Source organism: Panthera leo, chromosome B4 (genome assembly GCF_018350215.1).
Source record: "Panthera leo isolate Ple1 chromosome B4, P.leo_Ple1_pat1.1, whole genome shotgun sequence".
Classification (NCBI taxonomy): Eukaryota; Metazoa; Chordata; class Mammalia; order Carnivora; family Felidae; genus Panthera; species Panthera leo.
The window spans coordinates 93,887,245-93,910,495 of record NC_056685.1 but is presented as its reverse complement, the minus strand read 5'-3'; the positions used below and the strand labels follow the sequence as shown (position 1 = coordinate 93,910,495).

Here is a 23,251-nt window from a genome sequence, read left to right as displayed (position 1 = left end):
GTCAAATGGTAAACATTTGGCACACAAATGGTTTTCTTCTAAAATAATACAGAACATTTCCCAAACAATGGTTAAATGTTCAACACTGATTTTGCTATCCAAAAATGTTTTCACTATAGGGTTTCAGTCAATCTTATAAAAAAATAACCATGTAAATGTATATTAACATTTCCATACCTCTCTGATGTTTTCTTGAAATTCTGACATAATTACAAAGTTAAAAAGGGGAAATGAAGCACCAAATGTAATTTTACTCCTAATTTTAAAAGCCCCGAAACACAAAATGTTATGCACCAGAGAAATTTATACAGAATTTTATTTAGCTTCTCTAAATACAAATGATCCCCACTAAAATCTTTCATCTGAAATGCAACATCACTAACAGTTCATAATTTTACACTTAAAAAGTGGGCTTGCACCCTAAAAATCAACTATATGCAAATTTTAACTAGAAGCACATATCCTACACACAGTAACACAGCAGTGTAGTATGATGGTAAAGAGTATGGCCTTTCTAACTACCTGAGTTCAAATCCCAGCTTTGCCATTTCCTAGTCATTTACCATCTGTGTGTCTCAGGTTGCTCATCAGTAAAATGGCAAATTTCCATCTTTGAAGGCACTGTAAGGATTAACCAAATTACTGTATAAAAGGCACATAGAATAGTGCCTGGCAGGTGACAGCTAATGTTTACGTAACATGTTCTTTTTATGAAGTGTTACACCATGCAGCATGGTATTTCTACTTACAAGCAGTCTAATTCTTTGGTTGAAGGGAAAAACATGATGCTAATAGAACAAAAAGGCCTTTTCTGGCTCGGTAAAATTTCCAGCAACAGTATCTATAGTCTTGAATATAAGAAAAAGAACAACGTGGTGAAATGCTTCTGGCTTATCTAACTGGGAAAATACACCAACATGATTACGAAGCATTTATTCAATTTCTAAATGAATATACTTTGCCCTTTTCCTGTTACTCTAGAATGTGCAAAATCACCAAGGTACATACTTGGAAAATGTGACTATTTCTTGACACAAAACCCATGCATCCTGAGAGGCAGGAGGCATGGGAACCGAAGACACGGGCATGTGTCTGCTGGACATTGCTCTCTGCTTTTTGTCACTGTATATATACGCCCTATAATCTCACTACTACAGAAAGAGTATTAATGCTATTTATAAAACTTAAATTTACATGCTTTTCTTCCTTTCTAAAGGATCCACTTCCGCAGAATAGGAAACAAATTTTGAATCCTCAGTGCCTAGTATAATTCTTCCACGTTTACCTGGATTTTGGAGATTTTATCATACGCCAGCCCACAGGGTAGGGGGACAAACATTTATGGAGCACATCTGTAGGGCAGTCAGGTACTATCTTCAGAGTCTTGTGTAAGTTAATTCATATAACCTTTTCAATAAACCTTTGAAAGAAGTGTTAGGTGTTGCTCAACTTAAAAATAAGAAATCTGATGGGGCACCTGGCTCAGTTGGTTGAGGGGCCGACTTCAGCTCAGGTCACGACCTCCTGGTTCATGAGTTTGAGCCTTGCATCAGGCTAGGCTCTCTGCTATCAGTGAAGCCCACTTCAGATCCTATGTCCCTTGCTCTCTGTCCCTCCCCCACTTGTGCTCTCTCAAAAATAAATAAAACATTAAAAATAAAATAAAATAATAAATCTAAAATCTGGTTTGTCCTTATTATTTTGACAACCTGAAACATTCTATAGTAATTCTATGATTAAAAAAAGTTAAGTCTTCTTTACACTTTTACTGATGTTCTAACACACTAGAATAGGTACAAGGCAAGGCAGACTTTAAGAAAAGGATTTTGGATAAGAGTATTCTGTTGACTTTTATCAGAGCAAGAAAATGCATTTTATCCTGGCAAGAAAATGCAAGAAAATGGAGAGACCTTAGCAAAGAACAACTGCTGGGCAACATTGGGAGAAGAGGGGATTCAAGATAATACTGAGGCAGCTGGTGTAGCAATTGCCACCCGTGAGGCTAGATGAACAGGGAAATGTTACCTTCACCTATTAAGAGCTAAAAGGCACGAAAAAAGAGGCTACCAGGGGTGTTGGGGAAGCCCTGTTGGTCAAGCGTCTGACTCTTCTTGATTTCGGCTCAGGTCATAACCTCCCGGTTTATGAAATTGAGCCCCACATTGGGCCCTGTCCTGACAGTGCGGAGCCTGCTTGGGATTCTTTCTCCCTCTCTCTGCCCCTCCCACAAGTGTGTACGCACTCTCTCTCAAAATAAACTTTAAAAAATAAAGGCGGGGAGAAGATCTACCAGTGAAGCTGTAGTGGTAGGTTTCACAGGGATGCAGTCATCTCCAAAGAGCAAGCTACGCAGGAAGAAAATACCGAATGCCGATCCCCATGTCCTGCCAGTACCTCCTGAGTTAAACCACAGGAAGATGTGAGACTGTCAGCAAAGGTTAAGTGGGCCCATGGCCTCCCAGCAGGCAAAGAATGGATCCTGGCTTAAGGATAATAAAAGAATTACCAGTATACATATTATCCTTCAAAGAAAAACGGAAAGCTACCTAGATTTTTAAAAATTATTTTAGTTTTAGTCAACACACACGTACCTAGAATGGATTTAAAAACCCTAAATACTCAAATTTTGCAAAAAACTGCTTCCATATTCAGTTTGAGTTAAAAGAAACTCTATCCTAAAACTGTTAGAGGAATTATAGAGGGGCATAGATTGCTATTTTACCTCTGAAAGTGAAAAGACATTAAAATTTGTAAACTTGAGATAATCTCGGTTTATGAATACATCTGTAAGGGCTTCAAAGGATATGAATTCAAAGAGGTAAAGAGGCACGGGTTATTCTTGGATGTAACAATGAAGCTCCCATGTTTCTACCTCTTTTTAGATTAACATTTATTGTTGTATTCTTTTTAAGACCTTTAGAGAAAACATGCCCAAGTATCCTTAAAGATCAAGATCTTACTCCAGGGCATCTAGTACCTTAAGACAGATATTTAAACCCACTTCCACTGAAACCTGTAGGTTTTCTTGATCATGATATGCTCACTTGTTCCACCTGAAAACTGATGTCATGATGTGATATACTTAAAAAAAAAAAAAAAAAGATCAGTGTAATTCTCTTTGATAATCTCAGGAAAAGTCCCTCCTTTATGTGAATGTTAGAAGACATAAACTAGTACCAAAACAAAGAAAACCAAGTTTTCCTAGTTTCAGTAGCTTCTACAAAAGTAGTATTAAAATGTGGAGACAAACTTTTTAGACAAAAACAAAACAGGTTGGGAGCACCTGGCTGCCTCAATCAGTAGAGCATGTAACTCTTGATCTCATGATCATGGGTTCAAACCCCACGTGGAGCCTACTTCAAAAAACAAAAACACAACAGAAACAGGTTATTTTATCAGTGTTTCCTTGAAAACCCTTTTGCTCTTCTATGGGAATAAAATGTCTCTCCATTAAGCTAGCACAGTTACCCTGTAAAAACTTATAACCTACTGCTGCACTTTATTTCTTGGGCATTCTGTTATACACTGATGCATTAAAATAACTTCCAAAACTAAATTCACTTTTAAACCATTAACAAAGTACATACCTATCCCCATTCTTTCTCCTCTTGGCCATGTGCCAAAACCGAAAAGCATTAACAAAACAACAATCAGTAATGCTTAAATCTAACCACATCCATATTCTTTAAGAGGATATTGCCCTTTAAAGCATCAAAGGTCCTTGAGAAGCAGCTTGTAACAAGCAACTTTTAAAATAGAGGACTCTTTCGGGACACCTGGGTGGCTCAATCGGTTAAGAGGCCGACTTCGGCTCAGGTCACGATCTCATGGTTGGGGAGTATGAGCCCCATACCGGGCTCGCTGTCAGCACAGAACCCGCTTCAGATCCTCTGTCCCCTTCTCTCTCTGGCCCTCTTCTGCTCACACACTCTCTCAAAAGTAACATTTAAAAAGTAAGTAATATAGGACTCTTTCAAACTTGAAATAATGTTTACACCATAATTGTTTCCTATATAAGAGACGGTACTTCGACTATACAAAATTAAATGAGTACTTTCACTAAACAAAATTAAATGGCTAATAAGTTATATAGGATTAAAAACCAAGAGATTAACCTATGTTTATCATGTGTGACTTGGACTTGATAATTATTTCATAATCATGTAAGGCCAATCATTAGTTAAGCTGAACAACTCTATACAGAGTATAATCATTTGCTCCCATTAAATAATTAAAAACAGAGTACAAATCACTAAGACAGGTAAGAACAGATAATTGTTCAAATTTTTATTTTGATGCACAATATGAGAAACGAACTTTTAAATCAACTGAGTTTTATGGAAAATGAAACAGCAAATAAATTAGACCCATGTTAAAATAGATGGTCAGTTAAATGTCCAAACTTAAGGATACAAGAGCCACAGATAAACTTCAATACCACAGTCTTCTTTAATAGGTGGAAGTCTTTCAAACACAACTTTGCTATGAACTACCTGGTCCAGAGCTCAACAGCACATGGGAATGTTTAACAGGGGTGGTGATCAGGGACACGTTTCCTGCAAGGATTATAAAACAAACACTTAAAAAGGCAATGGTAAAAATGAAAAGCATGACTGTAACCAAAGATTTATAGCAAATACAAACACAGCTAAATTCTTAATTTTATTAAAACCATTATAACCAATTCTCTGTAACAAAGATGCTGTTTCTACCTCATAATTAATATCCCTCAATTACTACTACACTAGTAAGAGAACATTACAAATCTATGGAACGTGAAGACCTGTAGGTATTTAGCAATACTCTATTTCTCATCCCAACAACCTACTTAACAAATACATATTCTCCATTAAAAGGTTAATGCATGTTTTCAGCAAATGCGTTAGGGAATTCTACTACTAAATTAGTCAAAGACAAAGACAGGTACTCTTAACCACAAGTTGTATGTAGAATGACAAGACTTTGGGGCCTCCAGATTAAAAATCTCTATTTTTCTTGCTATTCTAAACGAATGAAAACAAATGCCAGTAGGTAAGCTGGGAAACTCACTAAAGTATGTCAACAGTGCCTTTCATATACATCTTAGATGTTAAACTTTTATTCTTTGGTGAGAAAATAACAAATCTCTCAGGAAGGAGGCATGGCAGAGGTACTAACAGAATTTTACTTACTGCCTGTATAAGCACTGCTTCTAAAGACAAACACAGCAATCATTCCAGAGAAGCAAAGTCTAAAAACACTGAAAGAGTATACTGGGACCATATAAGGAAATAAATCTTTCAACCTTGGAAGCTTATGGGAGTAGGACTAAAGGATGCTAAAAGATGTCAATACAGAAACTTATCAAGCTGTGACAGTTCACAGGGCAACTGGTCTGGAATGGAGTAAGAGTCCCCTGGTTAATAATGGGTATGAAGAGTCCCCAGACCAGTATGTTTGGGAAGGCTCAGTTAAACAAAATTATTCATGTTTCTTTACTGCAATTACTGAGAACATCTACTAAATTTAATAGACACTTAAACCACTAAAACAGTGGTATCAGATCAAATGAGGTATATACCAAGGAACATATTACAAACGTGGTTGAGGGTATCAAGTCATTGCAAAGATTTATGAGGGCAGGGCATGATTATGTGGCCTATTAGGAAAACTTTACAGACCAGTTTCCTTTTGTTATCATTCTGCTTAAAGACAGTAGAAAACAGAACTGCACAACCATCTCTGCTGGCACAGCTTCCAAAACTTTCAATTTCTCCTTCCCTCACCAACTTTCCATTTCAAAATGACTGCTCATTTCCCTACCACAGAGAAACTATTTTCAGCCCAGGCCTTCTTCTACTACACCACAGATTTAAATACCATTTCCCCCTTTTCTTTCCACATCCAAATCACTCCTTTCTACTCTTTCCTCTTTCTAATAGTAATGGGATGTAATAGAAAAAAGCACTCAAGTGGATGCTGCACGACTGCACAAAGAAATTCCTTGTACCTTAACCTTAGTCCATTTAAGGTGCAATTTCCTAATGATGTTCCTACTTCCCTCCTGTTCCCAGGGATGAACTCCCCGTGCTTCCAACTAAAACCAGCACCCCCCTCTCATTCTCCCACTCCTTCTCACAGCTACTTAGTGGGCTGCTCCCTCCTTCTGCATTCATCTCCCCCTACGAGATCACTCCACATAGCACTGAACATTCACAGTAAAGACCCACACATCCTCTAGCTACCATCCCACTTCTCTGCTTCTATTCACAAGAGACTCACATAAGAGAAACTTTATTTCTCCCAACAAGAACCTTGGATTGGATTATCCTTCATTCCTTTTCCTTATACCTTATATCCAGCACATCATCAAATTCTGCAGGCTCCACCTTCAAAATCTATGATCAACACCTCCTGACCGCCCTCACCTCTTATCTCCTGGTGCAGGCCACCATCCCCTCTCAATTTCATGAACTACCACTTCAACAGGTAAAATTAATATTTTCATAACTACTAGTAAGAACAATTAAGTTAACTAAATCTTCAGAAGTTAAGATATTCTGGCTAACCATTTTTTTACATGAATAAGTTTCTGAAAAAATTTGACACCTTAAAAAAACTGCTGAAATGGAACATATAAGGAACTCTGGACATCATGTACTTAAGATTACCTATATGAAAAAGTGTACCCAGGATAGAGGACTATAGCGGACTCATCCTGGTAAAAAGACATTCATTCTTACTACTACAGCCCTCACCCCCATGCAGTATGGTTCTTAACCTTTCCAAGCCTGCCTCTTTATGTCAATTCTGAGAGCTCTCCTGTGTTACCTGTACCCCTCTCTCCCTGAACTTTTCTGACTTTAACAGTTATGACTACAGATTTTAAATAACATGCGTAATACTTTTAGTTAGGCAGAAATGGCTCTATCAACTACAATTACCAAACATACCCAGTTGTCTATTTTTTGCTTCTGTGTTAATTTTTTTGTAAGAGGGGCACCTAGTGGCTCAGTTGGTTGAGCATTCAACTCTTGATTTCAACTCTGGTTATGATCTCACAGATCATGGGATCAAGCCCCACACTGGGCTGCACCCTGACAGTGCAGAGCCTATTTGGGATTCTCTCCCTCTCTCTCTGCCCCTCCCTCATGTGGGCACGCTCTCTAAGTAAACATTAAAAAACAATAATAATTTTAAAAAACAATTTTTTTCTAAGAAATGTGTGTTAAAGTGCTACAATACCTTGGTGCTGCTTTGATAATGTTGTCCACACGCAGAATCACCTCTGCTGCTTCAGCTGCACTCAAAAGAACTTGTCGCTTCACTTGGAAACTTTCTGTTATACCCAGTGCTGCCATATCTCCAATGGTACCTTCCTTCATATCTGAAACAAGACACAGTATTTACTAAACTATAGCTGTTTTTTTTTAAAAACATTTATTTATTATTGAGAGACAGAGAGACAGAGAGACACAGAGCGTGAGCAAGGGAGGGGCAGAGAGAAGGGGAGACACAGAATCTGAAGCAGGCTCCAGGCTCTGAGCTGTCAGCACAGAGCCCGATGTGGGGCTTGAACTCACCAACTGTGACATTGTGACCTGAGCCCGAAGTCAGTTGCCCAACCGACTGAGCCACCCAGGCACCCCTAAACTATAGTTTTAGCAACTAAATTATCAAAATATCTCTAATGACTTACAACAAATAAAATTAATGTTTATAAAAAATGAGATCACAAGACCCAACCACTCAATTTAATTAGAGCATTCTCATCAGCCTATCACTCAAGGCTTTTGAGAAAATTAAAAGGTCAACTACCAATCATCTGTATTAATGGAGGTCAACTAGGTCAAATAATGGAAAATGAATATAGAACACTCAATCAGTTTTTTTAACATTTTTAGGTTTATTCATTTATTTTGAGAGACAAACAGAAAGCAAGTTGGGGAGGGGCAGACAGAAAGGGAGAGAGAGAGAATCCCAAGCAGGCTCCACAATGTCAGCAAAGAGCCCGACACAGGGCTCGAACTCACAACCTGCAAGTTTATGACCTGAGCTGAAACCAAGAGTTGACACTTAACATACTGAGCCACCCAGGCGCCCCTCAATCACCTATCTTTATCTATGTACATATATATACACGTGTGTATATGTACGTACATGTGTAAAATTACTGCAGGGAGCAGTGACTTAGTCAGTTAAGCCTCCAACTCTTGCTTTCAGCTCAGGTCATGATCTCATGGTTCGTGGGACTGAGCTCCATGCTGGGCTCTGTGCTGACAGCATGGGGCCTGCTTGGGATTCTCTCGCTCTCAAAATAATAGTAAAAAATAAAAACAAAAGTAAAATTACTACACATAAGATGTGCTTATCACTAATTACCATGGATTCTTTTTTCTTTTAAGATTTCAATTTTTAGAAGTAATCTACACCCAATGCGGGGCTCGAACTCACAACCCTGACATCAAGAGTCACACGCTCTACCAACTGAGCCAGCCAGGTGCCCCTACCATGGATTCCTAAAACTGGAAGAGAATTTAGAAGTCATCTACTTTTCTTCTTGTGAGAATCCCTACTTCACCTTCTGACAGATCATTTTCATTACCTCTCTTCTGCAGTGCCAGGATTATCTACCCTCTTACTATTCCTGTCTTGGACAGTTCATTGGGAAATTTTTCAATTTGAATTAAAATCTGCCCTTTTGGCCACTTTTATCTATGTATCAAAGATCCACACTCAAGAATGTCTCATAGTAAGTTTCCTAGGAGATTAAAATTGAATGTTGATTATACTATAATAAACTTAACATTATGTTTATACTTATTTGAAAATATTCGTACTGTTTATGTATTTCAATCTCACAGTCACAATAAACTAGTTACAAATCTTCTAATTAGTTTTATACCCTTTATGGAAAAACAGTTCTGGCAGTGTTGAGAATATGAAGTTAAACATTTTCCTAAAATATGTAACAATTACAGAGGCAAGGGCCACAGGAAACTTTTTTATGGTTATTATGAGAATTCAGCTTAAAGAAAAAAAGAATAACTTGGTAAAGTTACTACCAAAATTACTACAAGGTTTCATGCAATTTCTTACCCAGTCCAGCAGTTGTATTGCCTTCACTATGGGCAGCTCGGAGCTGCGCCACGAGATCTGCACTGTCATAGCCTGCGTTATCGGCGATGATAGTTGGCAACTACAAGGTAAGACAAATAGCAAATATTCTATAAGAAAGTGGATTTACTTCTAACTAGGACACCTTTTTAAAATTATACATTTAGAAACCATGTAAAATTGTTCCTTTTAATTACTGCTCATAAAAAAGATAAACTCCAGAATCAAATTTAAGTGGCGTGAACCAGTTTTCTTAATGCCAAAAAGGCAAACATGTCTACAATAGGAAAATGTATTCATTTAAAAAACCATCAATACTCACAAAATGGGAGTTCAGATCTCTTTATCAACTTACCATTCTCAGTGCTTTAGCATAAGACTCCATTGCAACAGCTTCTTTGCCTGGTGTTCTACTGGCAAGCTGTGTCACAGCATGAGCCATCAGCATCTCGGAACAGCCTGCAGATTAAAATTAAATTCCAATTAAATATTTTATTTAATCTCCAAGACCCTGAATTACTGATTTCCCTTAAGATACATCAAACATTTTAAAATTAAACTCAAAAGTACTATATATAAGCTTTCTAAAAATCATTAAAGCCAAAACCATTACTATACTTGAATAAACCACGTTCAGTATTTTTAAAATGCTTACCTCCTCCATAAACTGTTCTAGAATCCTTCACAGTTTGGGCAAGAACACAGAGAGCATCATGCAAAGATCTTTCTGCTTCATCTAAAATTTGTTGAGTGGCACCACGCAGAACAATGGTACAAGCTTCACCTAAAGTTAAAAGATAAGATTCTTAGGTCACAGTGAACACTTAGTTATAAAAAACAAGTTTGCCTTCTAATCTTTACGTAGATATTGGTTATAATTATTCTTTGGTTTTAAAAGCGGACATGTCCTCTGCTATTGTACATTCTTTTTGCTAATAATCCATGTTCACAGTAGTTCTAAGGTACCTAGAAAACAATCATGTTGAATATACTGTTCACAAAGGCAAGATTAACATGAGGCTTATCTCAAAAGAAACTGAGAGTAATATACATCATGCCTCTCAAGAATTAAGACACATCATATTCTAGTAAATACAGTAACTACTTCTTTTAACTTCAACAGAGTCTATCAAACCTTTAGGAACCTAAATCAGGATCTATATAATCACTCACCAAGTGCTACCCCAGAAAAGTGGATCAGTTTATCTTCTCCAATCATGACTTCCTCAATAAGCTTACAACTTCCAAGCTTCACTAGTTCTGGGTGGTCAAAGGTAGAAGCAATTTCACCACCTATGAACATAAATACACATTAATTAAATGCACAACGCATTTAAAAATCTGTTTTCCAGTAAGAACTAATGAACTGACATTTTTAAAGTTGACTGCTTACTACATGCCAAGCACTTTGAAGCACTTCACATAATCTATTTAATCTTTACAACCCTCAGAGATACTGTTAGGAAATACTAAAATCAAGGCAAAGAGATATTTAGTTTCTTGTTCAAGATTACGTAGCACTAACAAATACAGTAAAGTGGAATTCAAATCCAAGCAGTCTCTTTAGACCTGTATGTGCAGCACACTGTAGAATACAGATTCCCTTTTGAATCCTGTCTAGAAAACCAGTACCCTTATGATCCAATTTCTCAAAACATAAGAATATTTGACTAATTCTACTATGTCAACAGATGTAAACCTTAGAAACTGCTTAAAGGAGCACCTGATACCTGCTAATCATTACAGTAACTACAATCTCAGAAAGCCTAGAAAAAGGGAAAACGTATACTGAAAATTTCCCAGAGCAAACCTAATGAGATGTCAAAAAAATTTTTACTTTACTCCTAGGTCTTATTTCTATTCCTATTTTCCCTCCATCTTCCATGGTGTAAACTGAAAAGTTCAGCCATTTCCTTTCCTCGTTAATTAGGCAAAAGTTAAACTTCCATTTTAAAATCCCTTTCTCTACCTCACTACTCTCATCTAATAAAGTAGATTTCCACCTCACTACTCTCATCTAATAAAGTAGATTTCCTCTACCATCAACCAACCCCTCTTTTCCTACTTTTTTACTGTAACTCAGAATAATGGATGCTTTATATCTATTTTACAAAAAAAATTATAGAAAAAGACTCTGGGTCATTTTTATACTGATTTATACTCATCCGTACAGCTGAAGTTCTTTTGACTTTTGATTGGCAAATTCCTGAGACTGCTTTGTGTTCTAGATGTGAGACACAATACATTTGGGACATCACATCCCCAAAATGAGACTAATTTGGCTTATGAGAATTTTCACTTATCTTAAATTCACTAACTTCTCTATACTGGCTTAGAAAAAACATGTATGTGTATCCTTGACGTTTACGAGAACCAATTTCACACATCTTAAAAACAAGTAAGCTAAAGATAGGAGGCACCAACAGGTAAGATCAACTTTGCAGTTGGGTGTGCTTGGTGCAGTCAATTTTCCTCTGAGTGTATGTGGCAATTTCATGTATCAAGTCCTTATGAGATCAACTTATCCTATGAATGTGCTATCATTCACATTTAATTCTTAGGGCGTATCTTTAATTTTGTTATCTTAAAGGAGGAATTACACCCTAAATTTTATTACCTTAAGCATCAAGTATGTAATTGCTCTTAAAGAACTTTAAAGTAAACCTATTTCAAAGTAATTAAAGAAAGAATAAACCCACTTCAAAGTAACTAATGAAAGAAAAAAGTCTTTTTTTAGGTCAGAAGACCACACTTCTCAAAATTATTAAAAATGGTTGAAGAAGTTACTCTGACATGAAACCAATACTACCCTTTACAATAGTTAGTATACTTTTATTTCTAATACTCATGGCACTTGAAAATTCAACATTCCTAGTGCCTTTACATCTCAAACCCCTCTCCTCAAATTCTCATTGCCAGATCCCAAACCACCTTTCCAACATATTCATTTATTTTCAAGGGCCTAAAAATTAGAGAATAAAGGTTGCTACACTTACGTCTTTAAGGTTACTTTAAAAACTATTACCCCAACATAAACAAATTACACTCTGTCATTCTGATGTAGATGTGATCTTACTGATAAATATATTTTTATTCCACACAACTGGGATTATGAAACTCCTACCTCTACCGAAGCATATTAGAGTATACGAAACTTTTCGTTATTCATTGCTGAATTGTTTTCACACTTAGTTCAACATTGATTACCCACAAATTTAAATGAATTAACAAAAACAGTGTGCAAGCACTTGACCCACTCTCTGACATACAGTTAAGTGTTCAATAAAGGTTATTATGGTAACTTACTACCACAGAGGGCACAAAGCATTGGACTACTCACCACTAAAAATAAACTAGATAAAACCGAACACTCCTTTTTTAAGTTTTTGTTTCTTTAGGTATAGAACAATGGTCCTGTGGGTTTGTGAGAAAAGATCTAGTATCTTTAAAACAATGTAACAAAAAAGGAGAGGGAAAACCTAGCATATAATTTGCTATATAGTAAAATAACATAACTAAAGATGTCAAAAAACCATAAATCAGATTTCAGAATAATGGTTTATTTTCTAAGCCCCCTAAAGGTACTTCTTTGTACTCTCAGCAATAAGTTCCATACACTAACATTTAATAAATCCAAGAGCGATTAGTGTTTGTTGGAAATTAATGCCTTTTAGGGCGCCTGGGTGGCTCAGTTGGTTAAGCTCTTCCTTTTTGCTCAGGTCATGATCTCAAGGGTTGTGAGATCAAGACCTGCATCGTGCTCTACACTGACCTCACGGAGCCTGTTTGGGATTTTTCTCTCTGCCTCTCTCCCTTTATCAAAATAAACTTAAAAAAATAAATAAAATAAAGAAAGAAAAAAGAAATTAATGCCTTTTTCCCATACCTGTGACAAGAGCTAAGCGTTCCACACCTGCAAAATCTGCATGTTCAATAGCCATAACACCAGCAGCACCAAAGAGCTGTTCAGGATAATTATAAATTAACTGCCTATAAATAAAATAAAAATATTGTTCAAAATTGTTATTTCACAAGTCTAAAATTCAACAGACTAAAAAACATGGAACCATTTTTACCTCACCAATACAAATTTTACCGTATCTTCCGTATGCAATAATTTATAAATTACAAAACTTAGTGCATTCATGCTAGTACTGAAAACAGGTACTTTATATTGTTAACTAATAGGATAAACTAGACCCATAATTCTGAAAAGTAATGTAGCAAAAAATGCATCAAAAACCACGTCAGGGGTCAGTTAAGTATCCGACTTCGGCTCAGGTCATGATCTCACAGTTCCTGAGTTTGAGCCCCACATTGGGTTCTGTGCTGACAGCTGGGAGCCTAGAGACTGCTTCACATTCTGTGTCTCCCTCTCTCTCTGCCTGCCCTTTTTCCCTCCCTCTCTCTCAAAAATAAATAAGCATTAAAAAAAAAACTTAAAAACAAAAAAAACCCACGTCAATGTTCACATGCTTTAATTCCACTCCTGAGGCTCTACAATAGGAAAATAAATTTAGATATTAAAAGATTTTGGGGTGCCAGGTGGTTGGTTCAGTCAGTTAAGCACCTGACTTCAGCTCAGGTCATGATCTCACAGTTCGTGGGTTCGAGCCCCGCATCAGGCTCTGCACTGACAGCTCAGAGCCTGGAGCCTGCTTCGGATTCTGTGTCTCCCTCTCTGCCTCTCCCCCTCTCATGCTCTGTCTCTCAAAAAAAAATAAACGTTAAAAGATTTTAATGATGATATTTGTAAAAAATTTTTAGAGAACAGCAAAACCTGCCAACGACCTTAATGTCCACTGGGGAGTGTTTGTGCAGATCACAATTTACCAGTTATGAGAACTTTGTAATTTTAAAAATATATTAGACTGAAAAAAAAAAAAAACCAAGTTACAAAAGTTTACAGCATGCCATCGTAAGTAAGTGAAAAACTGAAGCTAGAACACTACACACACAGATCAGCTTAATAAAAGAATTTCAGGAAGGTCAGACCCTAGACTCTGTTCCTTCTTTATACATTTCTATTTTCCAAAACGAGATTTTTTTTAAAGTTTGTTTTGAGAGAGAGAGGGTGCACAAGCGGGGTAGAGGCAGAGGGGAGAGAGAGGGGAGAGAGAATCTCAAGCAGGCTCCACACTGTCAGCGCAGAGCCCAATGTGGGGCTCGAATTCATAATATGTGAGATCACCACTCAAGCTGAAACCAAGAGCCAGGCCCTTAACCAACTGAGCCACTCAGGTGCCCCAATGGGGTATTATTTTTCTATCAGGAGTATAAAAAGGACATGTTTAAAAGTTTGAAACTTAATTAAAAAAAAAAGGCTAAAAAAAGTTTTAAAAATAATTATTATAAAGCACTGTTAGGCAAAATGCATGTTCTCAGATTCACAGATCACACAGTTTACAAACTTCTTTTTAAAAAGCCCACAAGCATGCCTGGGTGGCTCAGTGGGTTAAGCATCTGACTCTTCATTTGGGCTCAGGTCATGATCTCACATTTGTGAGATCAAGCCCAGCATGGGGCTCTGTGCTAGTGGCATGGAGCCTGCTTGGGATTCTGTCTCCCTTGCACATGCTCTAACAATATAAATAAACATTAAAACAAACAAAAGAAGCCCACAAACATCTGGCCTAGAACAATTATTTTTCATCAAATATTAACTGTCAAAGTTAACCAAAGTTCACTGACAGAAACATGTTGTTCCTCTTGGCATTTTCACCATTTAAAACAATCCAAGGGAGCCAACCAGAGGGAAAATTAGGTACATTAGAGGCCCTGAGGTGGGAATGAGTAAACTGAATTCAAAGCAGTGGTTTTAGGCCCCCTGAACCTGGAAGAGAATAGAGGACTCCTTGCCAAAACTCCAGTCTAGAGTTCTTGCCTCTAGGCCTTGCCAGGAAATGGCCCTCACTACTATTGGATCTTACATGTTCAGCCCTATAACATCAGGGCCCCAAAGATGGAAGCTGGTCTGAGAGCCATGGAAGCAAGCTACGGGGCCCGGAGTGCCTGACACCTGATTCCATTTTACGCTGCCTCAGACCACTGGAGTGGATAGTGTTGTGACTTTTTATTGACTCTTTTCTAGTTTTACTGAAAAAAAATTTCCATTGCCTTTGTGGGGGAAAAAAAAACCCAAAAATGCCTTAGACACTAACAATTAAGAAACATGGGGAAAGGCGCCTGGGTGACTCTGTCAGTTAAGCATTCAACTCTTGATTTCAGCTCAGGTCATGACCTCACAGTTCGTGGGTTTAAGCCCCACCTTGGACTCTGCTGATAGCACTAAGCCTACTTGGGATTCTCTCCCCCACCTTGCCCCTTCCCTGCGTGCATGCTCTCTCAAAATAAATAAACTTTGAAAAAAAAAGAATACACAGAAGAAGCATACACATACTTTTTCACAGAAATTAAAGAAAACAGGTGCCTGAGTGACTCAGTTAAGTGTCCGACTCTTGACTTCAGCTCAGGTTATGATCTCACAGTTCATGAGTTCAAGCCCCGCATCAGACTCTCAGCATGGAGACTGCTTGGAATTCTGTCTCCTCTCTCTCTGTCCCTCCCTACCTTACTTGTGCACAAGCATACACTCTCTCAAAAACAAACTTTAGGGTGCCTGGGTGGCTCACTCGGTTAAGCACCCAACTTCAGCTCATGTCACTCTCTCATGGCTCATGAGTTCGAGCCCTGATCGGGTTCTGTGAAGACAGCTTGGAGCCTGGAGCCTGGAGCCTGGAGCCTGCTTTGGATTCTGTGTCTCCCTCTCTCTGCCCCTCCCCTGCTTGTGCTCTCTTTCAAAGATAAACATTAAAAAAAATCAAAGTAAATGATTTTAAAAAACACAAGACAAAATTCTTATCTAAAACTTGATCTCTTCATTCTTGTTTTCTTTGGTATTAATTTTTTGCCACTTCAAACTCTCATCATTTGATATGGGAATTGAACCTCTCCACCAGATATATATATCACACACACACACAATTAGTCCAAAACTCTAAAACTGTAACTGTCAAATCAAAAAACTACTTTGTGGGGTGCCTGGGTGGCTCAGTCGGTTGAGCGTCCGACTTCGGTTCCGGTCATGATCTCACAGCTCGTGAGTTCAAACCTTGCGTCAGGCTCTGTGCTGACAGCTAGGAGCCTGGAGGTTGCTTCTGATTCTGCGCCTCCCTCTGTCTCTGTCCCAACCCACTCGCATTCTGTCTCTGTCTCTCTCAAAAATAAACAAACATCAAAAAACTTTTTTTTTTTTTTTTTTTAACTATTTTGTTATTAATAAAAAAAGGTTTGGTAAAGTGTATTAACATCAAACATCACCAAAATCATAATAATACAAGTGCCTTGCCATAAAATTCTAATTATATTCAGAAAAAACACGTTTCTAAATAACAAGTCACTAATTCCATATTAAGTATTTCCATAAGCCTTCAAACACATAAATCATGTATTACATTATTATAACTATTGTTAGCAAAACCACATACGGACCTGTTAATAAAGCAATTTATTCCATGCTTAAGAATACGTTCAACTTTCTCCTTCATTTTTTCCTTTTCTGCGTGTTCTATTTCAGCCACTTTTGCTGTAGAATCAACTCTTACCCTGGAACCAAATATCTAAAACAAAGGAAAGCATAAAAACAACACTTAAGAGTCTCAACATAAACATTTTCACATAAATACACTGAAATTATGTATTTGGATACATTCATATATATTCTAGGTTTTTTTTTTTAAGTGCAAGTGATTCTCAGCCTGAGTTTATAAAGCAGCTAACAATTAGAATTCCAAGAAATGTAGTTAACATACCTTTATTTTATCTGTATCCATACCCGTGTTTGCAATAAGAATTTTAGCATTTTCAATTCGCTTTGGTTGATTTACTCCAATTTTTTTATCCAACAGAAAGCCTACAATACAGAATACTATATTAAATACTTGAAAGCTATATTGATAAATCTTCTATAGATGTCTGCTTTATCAAATTACTTTCAAAGAACACATTTGAGTCCAATTCTTCAAGCTCCTAGAACCTATAAAGCATTCCATTAAAGCAGTGATCATAAAAATCAACTTAGCAGGTGGAAATGTAAGAGTACAGCACAAACTTTAAGAATAAACACAGTATTTTGAAACTTTTGTTCCACAAAATATACAAAATATGCAGATGTGGATTACAACATAATGCTAATAAATCCACTTTCATTCCTTTAAAGCCAACACAACAGAAAAACTGAGGATTCAGAAAAACAAGGTATTCCTAGAGATTACTGAACTTTTTGAAGCACTGAAGCTGGTTAAGAAAATGAAAAAGTCATGTATAATGGAGTCAGACAAACCTGCCCCAATCATACTCATGCTGCTTACAGGCTATGTACAGACTCTTGGACAAATTAATCAACCTTAGCTAGTCATCTGTAAAACAGGAGTATCACCAGTGGCACAGATGCTCGTTTCCAGCCTAGAGGCCTGATGATTTGGAACTCTTTCTCCAAGCTTCTTTTAGAGGCATACATAACTTTTACCTTTTCCATTTTCATGTTGGGTTTTCCACCCTATTAAGATGAACCTAATTCTCAATCACTGGATCAACAACATAATGAGGGATAAATAAAATTTTAAGTTAAATTCCTATTAGAATGCTTGGCACAGAACATTCAAGAATGTAGCATTCAGAAATGGTAGCTATCTTTGTTTTCATTATCCTTACCTACCCACTAGCCTCTTTTAGAAATGCTACACAGCCCTCATAGATAAATTCAACACAGAGTATTTTCAGAATTGTTACTGCCTTGAAATACAAATGACCTATAAATGAAGTACGAATCACTGGTAAAACACAACTTGTTCCTGTTTCTCCTCTATAGAAGAGAACGCCTACACATTCCACTCCAGAAGTCATTTTGTGAAGTAAATACAATGTAAAGATGTTTTGAAAAATTCATACTCTAAGAACAAAATACACTATTAGTAAGAAAATAGCAATTGCTAAGACTTCTGTATCACTTTAAAAAACACCAGCAACTATACCCTCAATACCTACACCAACTAAATGATATGACTTAACACAAACCCTTCCTGGAAAAAGTGCTATTTCAGAGTAGCTGATTTCTACTAAGACTACAATTTCTCTTTATTAGACACTGCAAGTAATAACTTCTTGGCATAAGTAAAACCTAGAGATTATCAAAGAAATGCTGGGATGGAGATGAAGCACATAGTTACACATAATAAATGGATCAGAATGACAAAAATGGTTATTATATTATTTGTATTCTTAAAGACAAGTTTTCTGGCTTTGTGAAGTGTCACTAGTCCTGACTAGCTAAAAACAGGATTCGCTATTTAGCCCTCAACATCTGATCAAACCTTGTTTTCCCATATTTAACATATACATACCTTCATCTAAATAGGAATCTGCCAGACTTCCTCCTAGCTTCTTGATGACATGAATTGCCTCCAAATTACCAGAGCCTTTCAGTCTGAGAACAGCTTCTACAGCTAACTGAGTAAAGTGGTCTTTGTGATGAGTAAGAAGTTTTGAGGATAATGTTGTTCCTGCAATGTTCATTAAATCCTGACGGAACTTAACTTCGTCAGAACTAAAAAAACAAAAAACAAAAAAACAGAAGACTCATGCCTGTTCTTAAAATGCTTCTCCAAAGATATCAATCCTATTTTTCTTTTTGAAATTTATCCAAATAGGTGTCAGTAGATCATTTCACCCCAGTCAGGGCTCTAAGCCACAGAAAAAGAATTAGAGCTCACCACCAATAATCAAGAAATGCGAAATTAAAAGTTACTAATTTCCCACCTATCTGGCAAAATACCAAAAAACAAATAAGCCAACAAAAAAATAGCAAATGCTCCAAGAGCATGGAAAAATAGGTATTGCTATACAGATATTGGGAGTGAGAATTAATGTTTTCTAGAGAGTTACTGGTAAATAAAAATGCCTTAAAATACACATATACCTTTGGACTCACCAATTATACTTCTTGAAACATTTTTTTAGGAAAGAGATTTGTCACATTACTATAAAGCTAAAAATTATCAATCAAAACACAGATTTCCAAACACAAATAGATAAATTATACTATAATCAAATGCATACCTCTATTAAAACTAATAATGCAGAAAATACTAACACTCAGAAATATCCTTATTATTCAACTAAGTTAGAAGTTGTAAAATTCTCTACACAATACTATTTGTTTCTGTGTGTTGTGTGATTATATACACAGGAAACTGGAAACCCAGCCTGTATGTGAAGTGTAACATGGAGGGTTTGTTTTGTTATCAGGGCAGGATGAGGCAACAGGGTTATGTTTGTAAATGCTTTTATTCTCCAGACTTTCTGTATGGAGCATATTTTGAAAAGAATGTTAAGGGGCACCTGGGTGGCTCAGTCAGTTAAACATCTGACTCCTGACTTTGGCTCTGCTCATGACTTCACGGTCATGAGACTGAGCCCTGAGTCAGGCTCAGTGCCAAGCATGGAGCCTGCTTGTAAGATTCTCTAAATCTCTCAAAACTAAACAAACTAACGGGGCGCCTGGGTGGCTTGGTCGGTTAAGCGTCCGACTTCGGCTCAGGTCATGATCTCACAGTCCGTGAGTTCGAGCCCCACATCGGGCTCTGTGCTGACAGTTCAGAGCCTGGAGCCTGTTTCAGATTCTGTGTCTCCCTCTCTCTCTGCCCCTCCCCTGTTCATGCTCTGTCTCTCTCTGTCTCAAAAATAAATAAACGTTAAAAAAAAATTTTAAAAAAATAAAAAATAAAAAAAATAGACAAAATAAGAAATGTTAAATACTTAAAAATAGCATTATTTTGGTATACCAACCCATGATCAACTGCAGAATTCAACAGAGCCTGTCTTGCTGCCTTTGTGGCTTCTCTCCAACCAGCAATGATGGTCTGTGGGTGAATCTTTTTTGCAATTAAAGATTCTGCTTCCTATTAATAAAGAGCAGAAAACATTCACAACAGTAAAGACATAAAGGGTTCCTGGGTAGCTCAGTCAGTTAAGCATCTAACTCTTGATTTCAGCTCAGGTCATAATCTCCTGGTTCATGGGACTGAGCCCCACTTTGGGCTCTGCTCTGTCACCAGAGCCTGCTTGCGATTCTCTCTCTCCCTCCCCCCTTGCTCATGTGCATGCACGCTCTCTCAAAACAAATAAACTGAAGCCTGAAGCAGGACCCAATGACTTCCGGTCCAAGAGCAAAAAACAATAAAAGGAGATTGAAGTTCCTCAGATATTCTTACCCTTAGCAATTCTGCTGCTAACACAGTAACAGAGGTAGTGCCATCACCAACTTCATCATCTTGAACCCTTGACATATCTACAAAAAGGAAGCTATAGTTACTAGCTCATTCTTATGAGATTCTGCATTCTAAATTACTTCTCCATAGCTTACCTAATTCTCTAAACATACCCACCACCAATCTGAATCTCACTTATCTAGGTTTCCTCACCTGACAAACCCTGGAAATTCTCAGTCTGAAATGTTTTATCATTAATAAATGCATGGTACTCTAGAAGCTTGTAATAATGATAACAATTAAAAAGTAGACATCAATTAATCGCAAGTATAGTTCATCAACACAACCTATTCAAAAATGTGTTTCAAAATATTAACGAATTATCGAATTATCGAATTATCATCCTCATACTCACCAACTAAAACTTTAGCTGCTGGGTTGTCCACACCAATGTTTTTTAGAATAGTTGCACCATCATTGGTTACCATGAGAGAGGCATCTCGTCCACTGCTTAATAGAATTTTATCCTAAAAGGAATAAATAATAAATATGTGGTTCAAAATATAAATATATCTGGAAAAATGCATGGATCAACCCGTATTCTCATATACTGTTGATGTGTAAATACTCTGGATGGCTATTTGGCAGTATCCATTCAAATTTTTCAATGCATACACTCCATAAGCAAATCTTGGTGTCTACCCCTAAGAACACTAGAACAGGGAAATATTAACAAGGTTGTCTCAGCATTGTAATAGCAAAAACAATGGAAACAAACTAAATGTCCCTCAATGTGGTCATAAATAAAATTTAAACATTAATGCTAAAAGGAATTTTAAAAAGCTACCTACAGATAAAGTACACACGTGTAGTGCCTATGATAGAACAAAATATACGCAACAAAACACATAATGCACAGATAAATCTACATAAATATATTGGGAAGACTTACATCCAGATATAACAGTGGTTGTCACTGGGGAGAGGATCCAGGATGGTGATCCAAGGGAACTTTAGCTTTATAAGCACTGTTTTCATTTTTAGCAAGAAGAATATATCCACATCTTACATGTGTAAGTAAGAGTGAACTTTCCAACATTAAAAAGCACCCCCCAAATTGAGTTATTAACTGTATTTCCACCAACGGCTCTAAAACAATATCAAAACATAAAAATTCCTAGTTTTCCTTACCATGCCCTTAGGTCCCAAGGTGCTCTTTACCAAGTCTCCAATAGCGATGGCACCAATAAAAGAGGACTGGAGTAAAAATCAGAGATTGAAGGTAAGAATCAATTTTACAATCTTAAAATTCAAAAAGTACAATCCAATCTTTAAAAGAATGGGAGAACAAGGCTTACCAGCCGAGCGGTCTCTGCTCTCTCTTCATCAGCTCCAGCCTTGAAGATGTTAACGGGTGCGAGGGAAAGGGACGCCTAAAAAGGAAAATTAACAATCAGTTTGAATACCAATATTTAACAAGTATATTCAGATGCATGGAGATAAAATATGCAGATATTAAAGACAAGTTTAATTTACAGCACAACATACTTTTTCAAAACAGTGACGTTCTCCATCACTGGGGCATTTACTTAAGGGGGGAGTGAGGGACTTATGCAAGCTGCACGGCAAGACGACCTTGCTTTTGGGATCTACTAGGGCTCTGCGAGTAAAAATTCTATACCAAAGAGACTGTTAAACATGGCAAGACAAAATGGTTTTTTAAATTTTTTTTTTAACGTTTTATTTATTTTTGAGACAGGGAGAGACAGAGCATGAACAGGGGAGGGTCAGAGAGAGGGAAACACAGAATCTGAAACAGGCTCCAGGCTCTGAGCTGTCAGCACAGAGCCCGACGCGGGGCTCGAACTCACGGGCCGCGAGATCGTGACCTGAGCTGAAGTCGGCCGCTCAACCGACTGAGCCACCCAGGCGCCCCAAGACTTAAAATGGTTTTAAGCTAAGCATAAGGCAGGCAAGAGTTGTAAGCCACTAGCTCAACAACCGCCCAGTGGACGAGGCAAAGCGGTCGACCCGCCTCCATCTTCACCGTCCGGTCCCTCCAGCCCGGTCGCCATAGGCTCCTCCCCAAGAGAGGGCGCGGCCTGCCGCGCCGACCCGCCCGGGGCACTAGAAATTTCTTCGCTTGGGTTGAGCCCCGGGCCCCGGGTTCTGGTACTGGGAGAGGCCTAGTAGGCCCAAGACGCTGGCATGGAGGCCCGCCCCTCCCCCTGCTAGGCATGGAGGGCTTCACCGGCGGGCCCGGCGCAGGCCACACGCCGCGGCCCGCGCCATGTGCGGCGGCCTAAGGAGAGACAGACACAAGGAGTCCGCGGCAAAGGGAAAACAGAGGGGACAGCGAGGCGGCAGGGCACGGCGGGACGTGGTGGGGCTTAGACAGGGCTAGCGGGGCCAGACTCACCATGGTTCCGTGGAGTTCGGCACACACGCTAATCCCTCACAGCTCACGCCCGGGACCGGAGGTAAGAGAAGCCGGAAATGACGGCACACGCTCTACTGCAGGGGGCGGAGCTCCGACCAGCGCGAAGCTCGGGCCAGGCGCCGCCAGCTGGAGCAGTGAGTGGTGCCACTTTGAGTGGAGCACCGCGGTTGGAAGCGCGGCTCCTTACGCTGGGGGGCGGGGCTTCGGCTCGCGCTCCGCCCCCTGTGGATCCGCCTGCCAGAGACCTGGAAGGGGTGGGTCCGACATCTAGCTTGCAGCGGGGCAGGTTGGGAGTTGAACTCCCGAAGAACAAAGGGGATCTCGGGACGTCGGGCTGCCATAGCAACGGCGTTCTTGCTCGTGCGTTTAATTTTTCTTAAATTTAAACTTTTAAAATTTGCCTGAAAGTACCACATATACACAATTTAAAGTGTTATATACTAATAAC

The 23,251-nt window shown here is 38.3% G+C and overlaps 1 protein-coding gene across 1 annotated transcript; it reads right to left on the bottom strand.

Moving 5' to 3' along the window:
- Positions 1-4,272: 4,272 nt before the first annotated feature.
- Positions 4,273-22,932, bottom strand: CCT2 (chaperonin containing TCP1 subunit 2). The gene is made up of 16 exons (XM_042947152.1): positions 22,783-22,932; positions 21,722-21,796; positions 21,555-21,620; positions 20,779-20,890; positions 20,367-20,443; positions 19,942-20,054; positions 18,498-18,700; positions 16,908-17,008; positions 16,588-16,715; positions 12,983-13,086; positions 10,270-10,389; positions 9,752-9,880; positions 9,452-9,555; positions 9,079-9,178; positions 7,225-7,366; positions 4,273-4,556 (listed from the first exon to the last, which is right to left on the bottom strand). The coding sequence occupies exons 1-16, from the start codon at positions 22,783-22,785 to the stop codon at positions 4,526-4,528; spliced, it is 1,608 nt and encodes a 535-aa protein (XP_042803086.1). The 5' UTR covers positions 22,786-22,932; the 3' UTR covers positions 4,273-4,525.
- Positions 22,933-23,251: the final 319 nt, after the last annotated feature.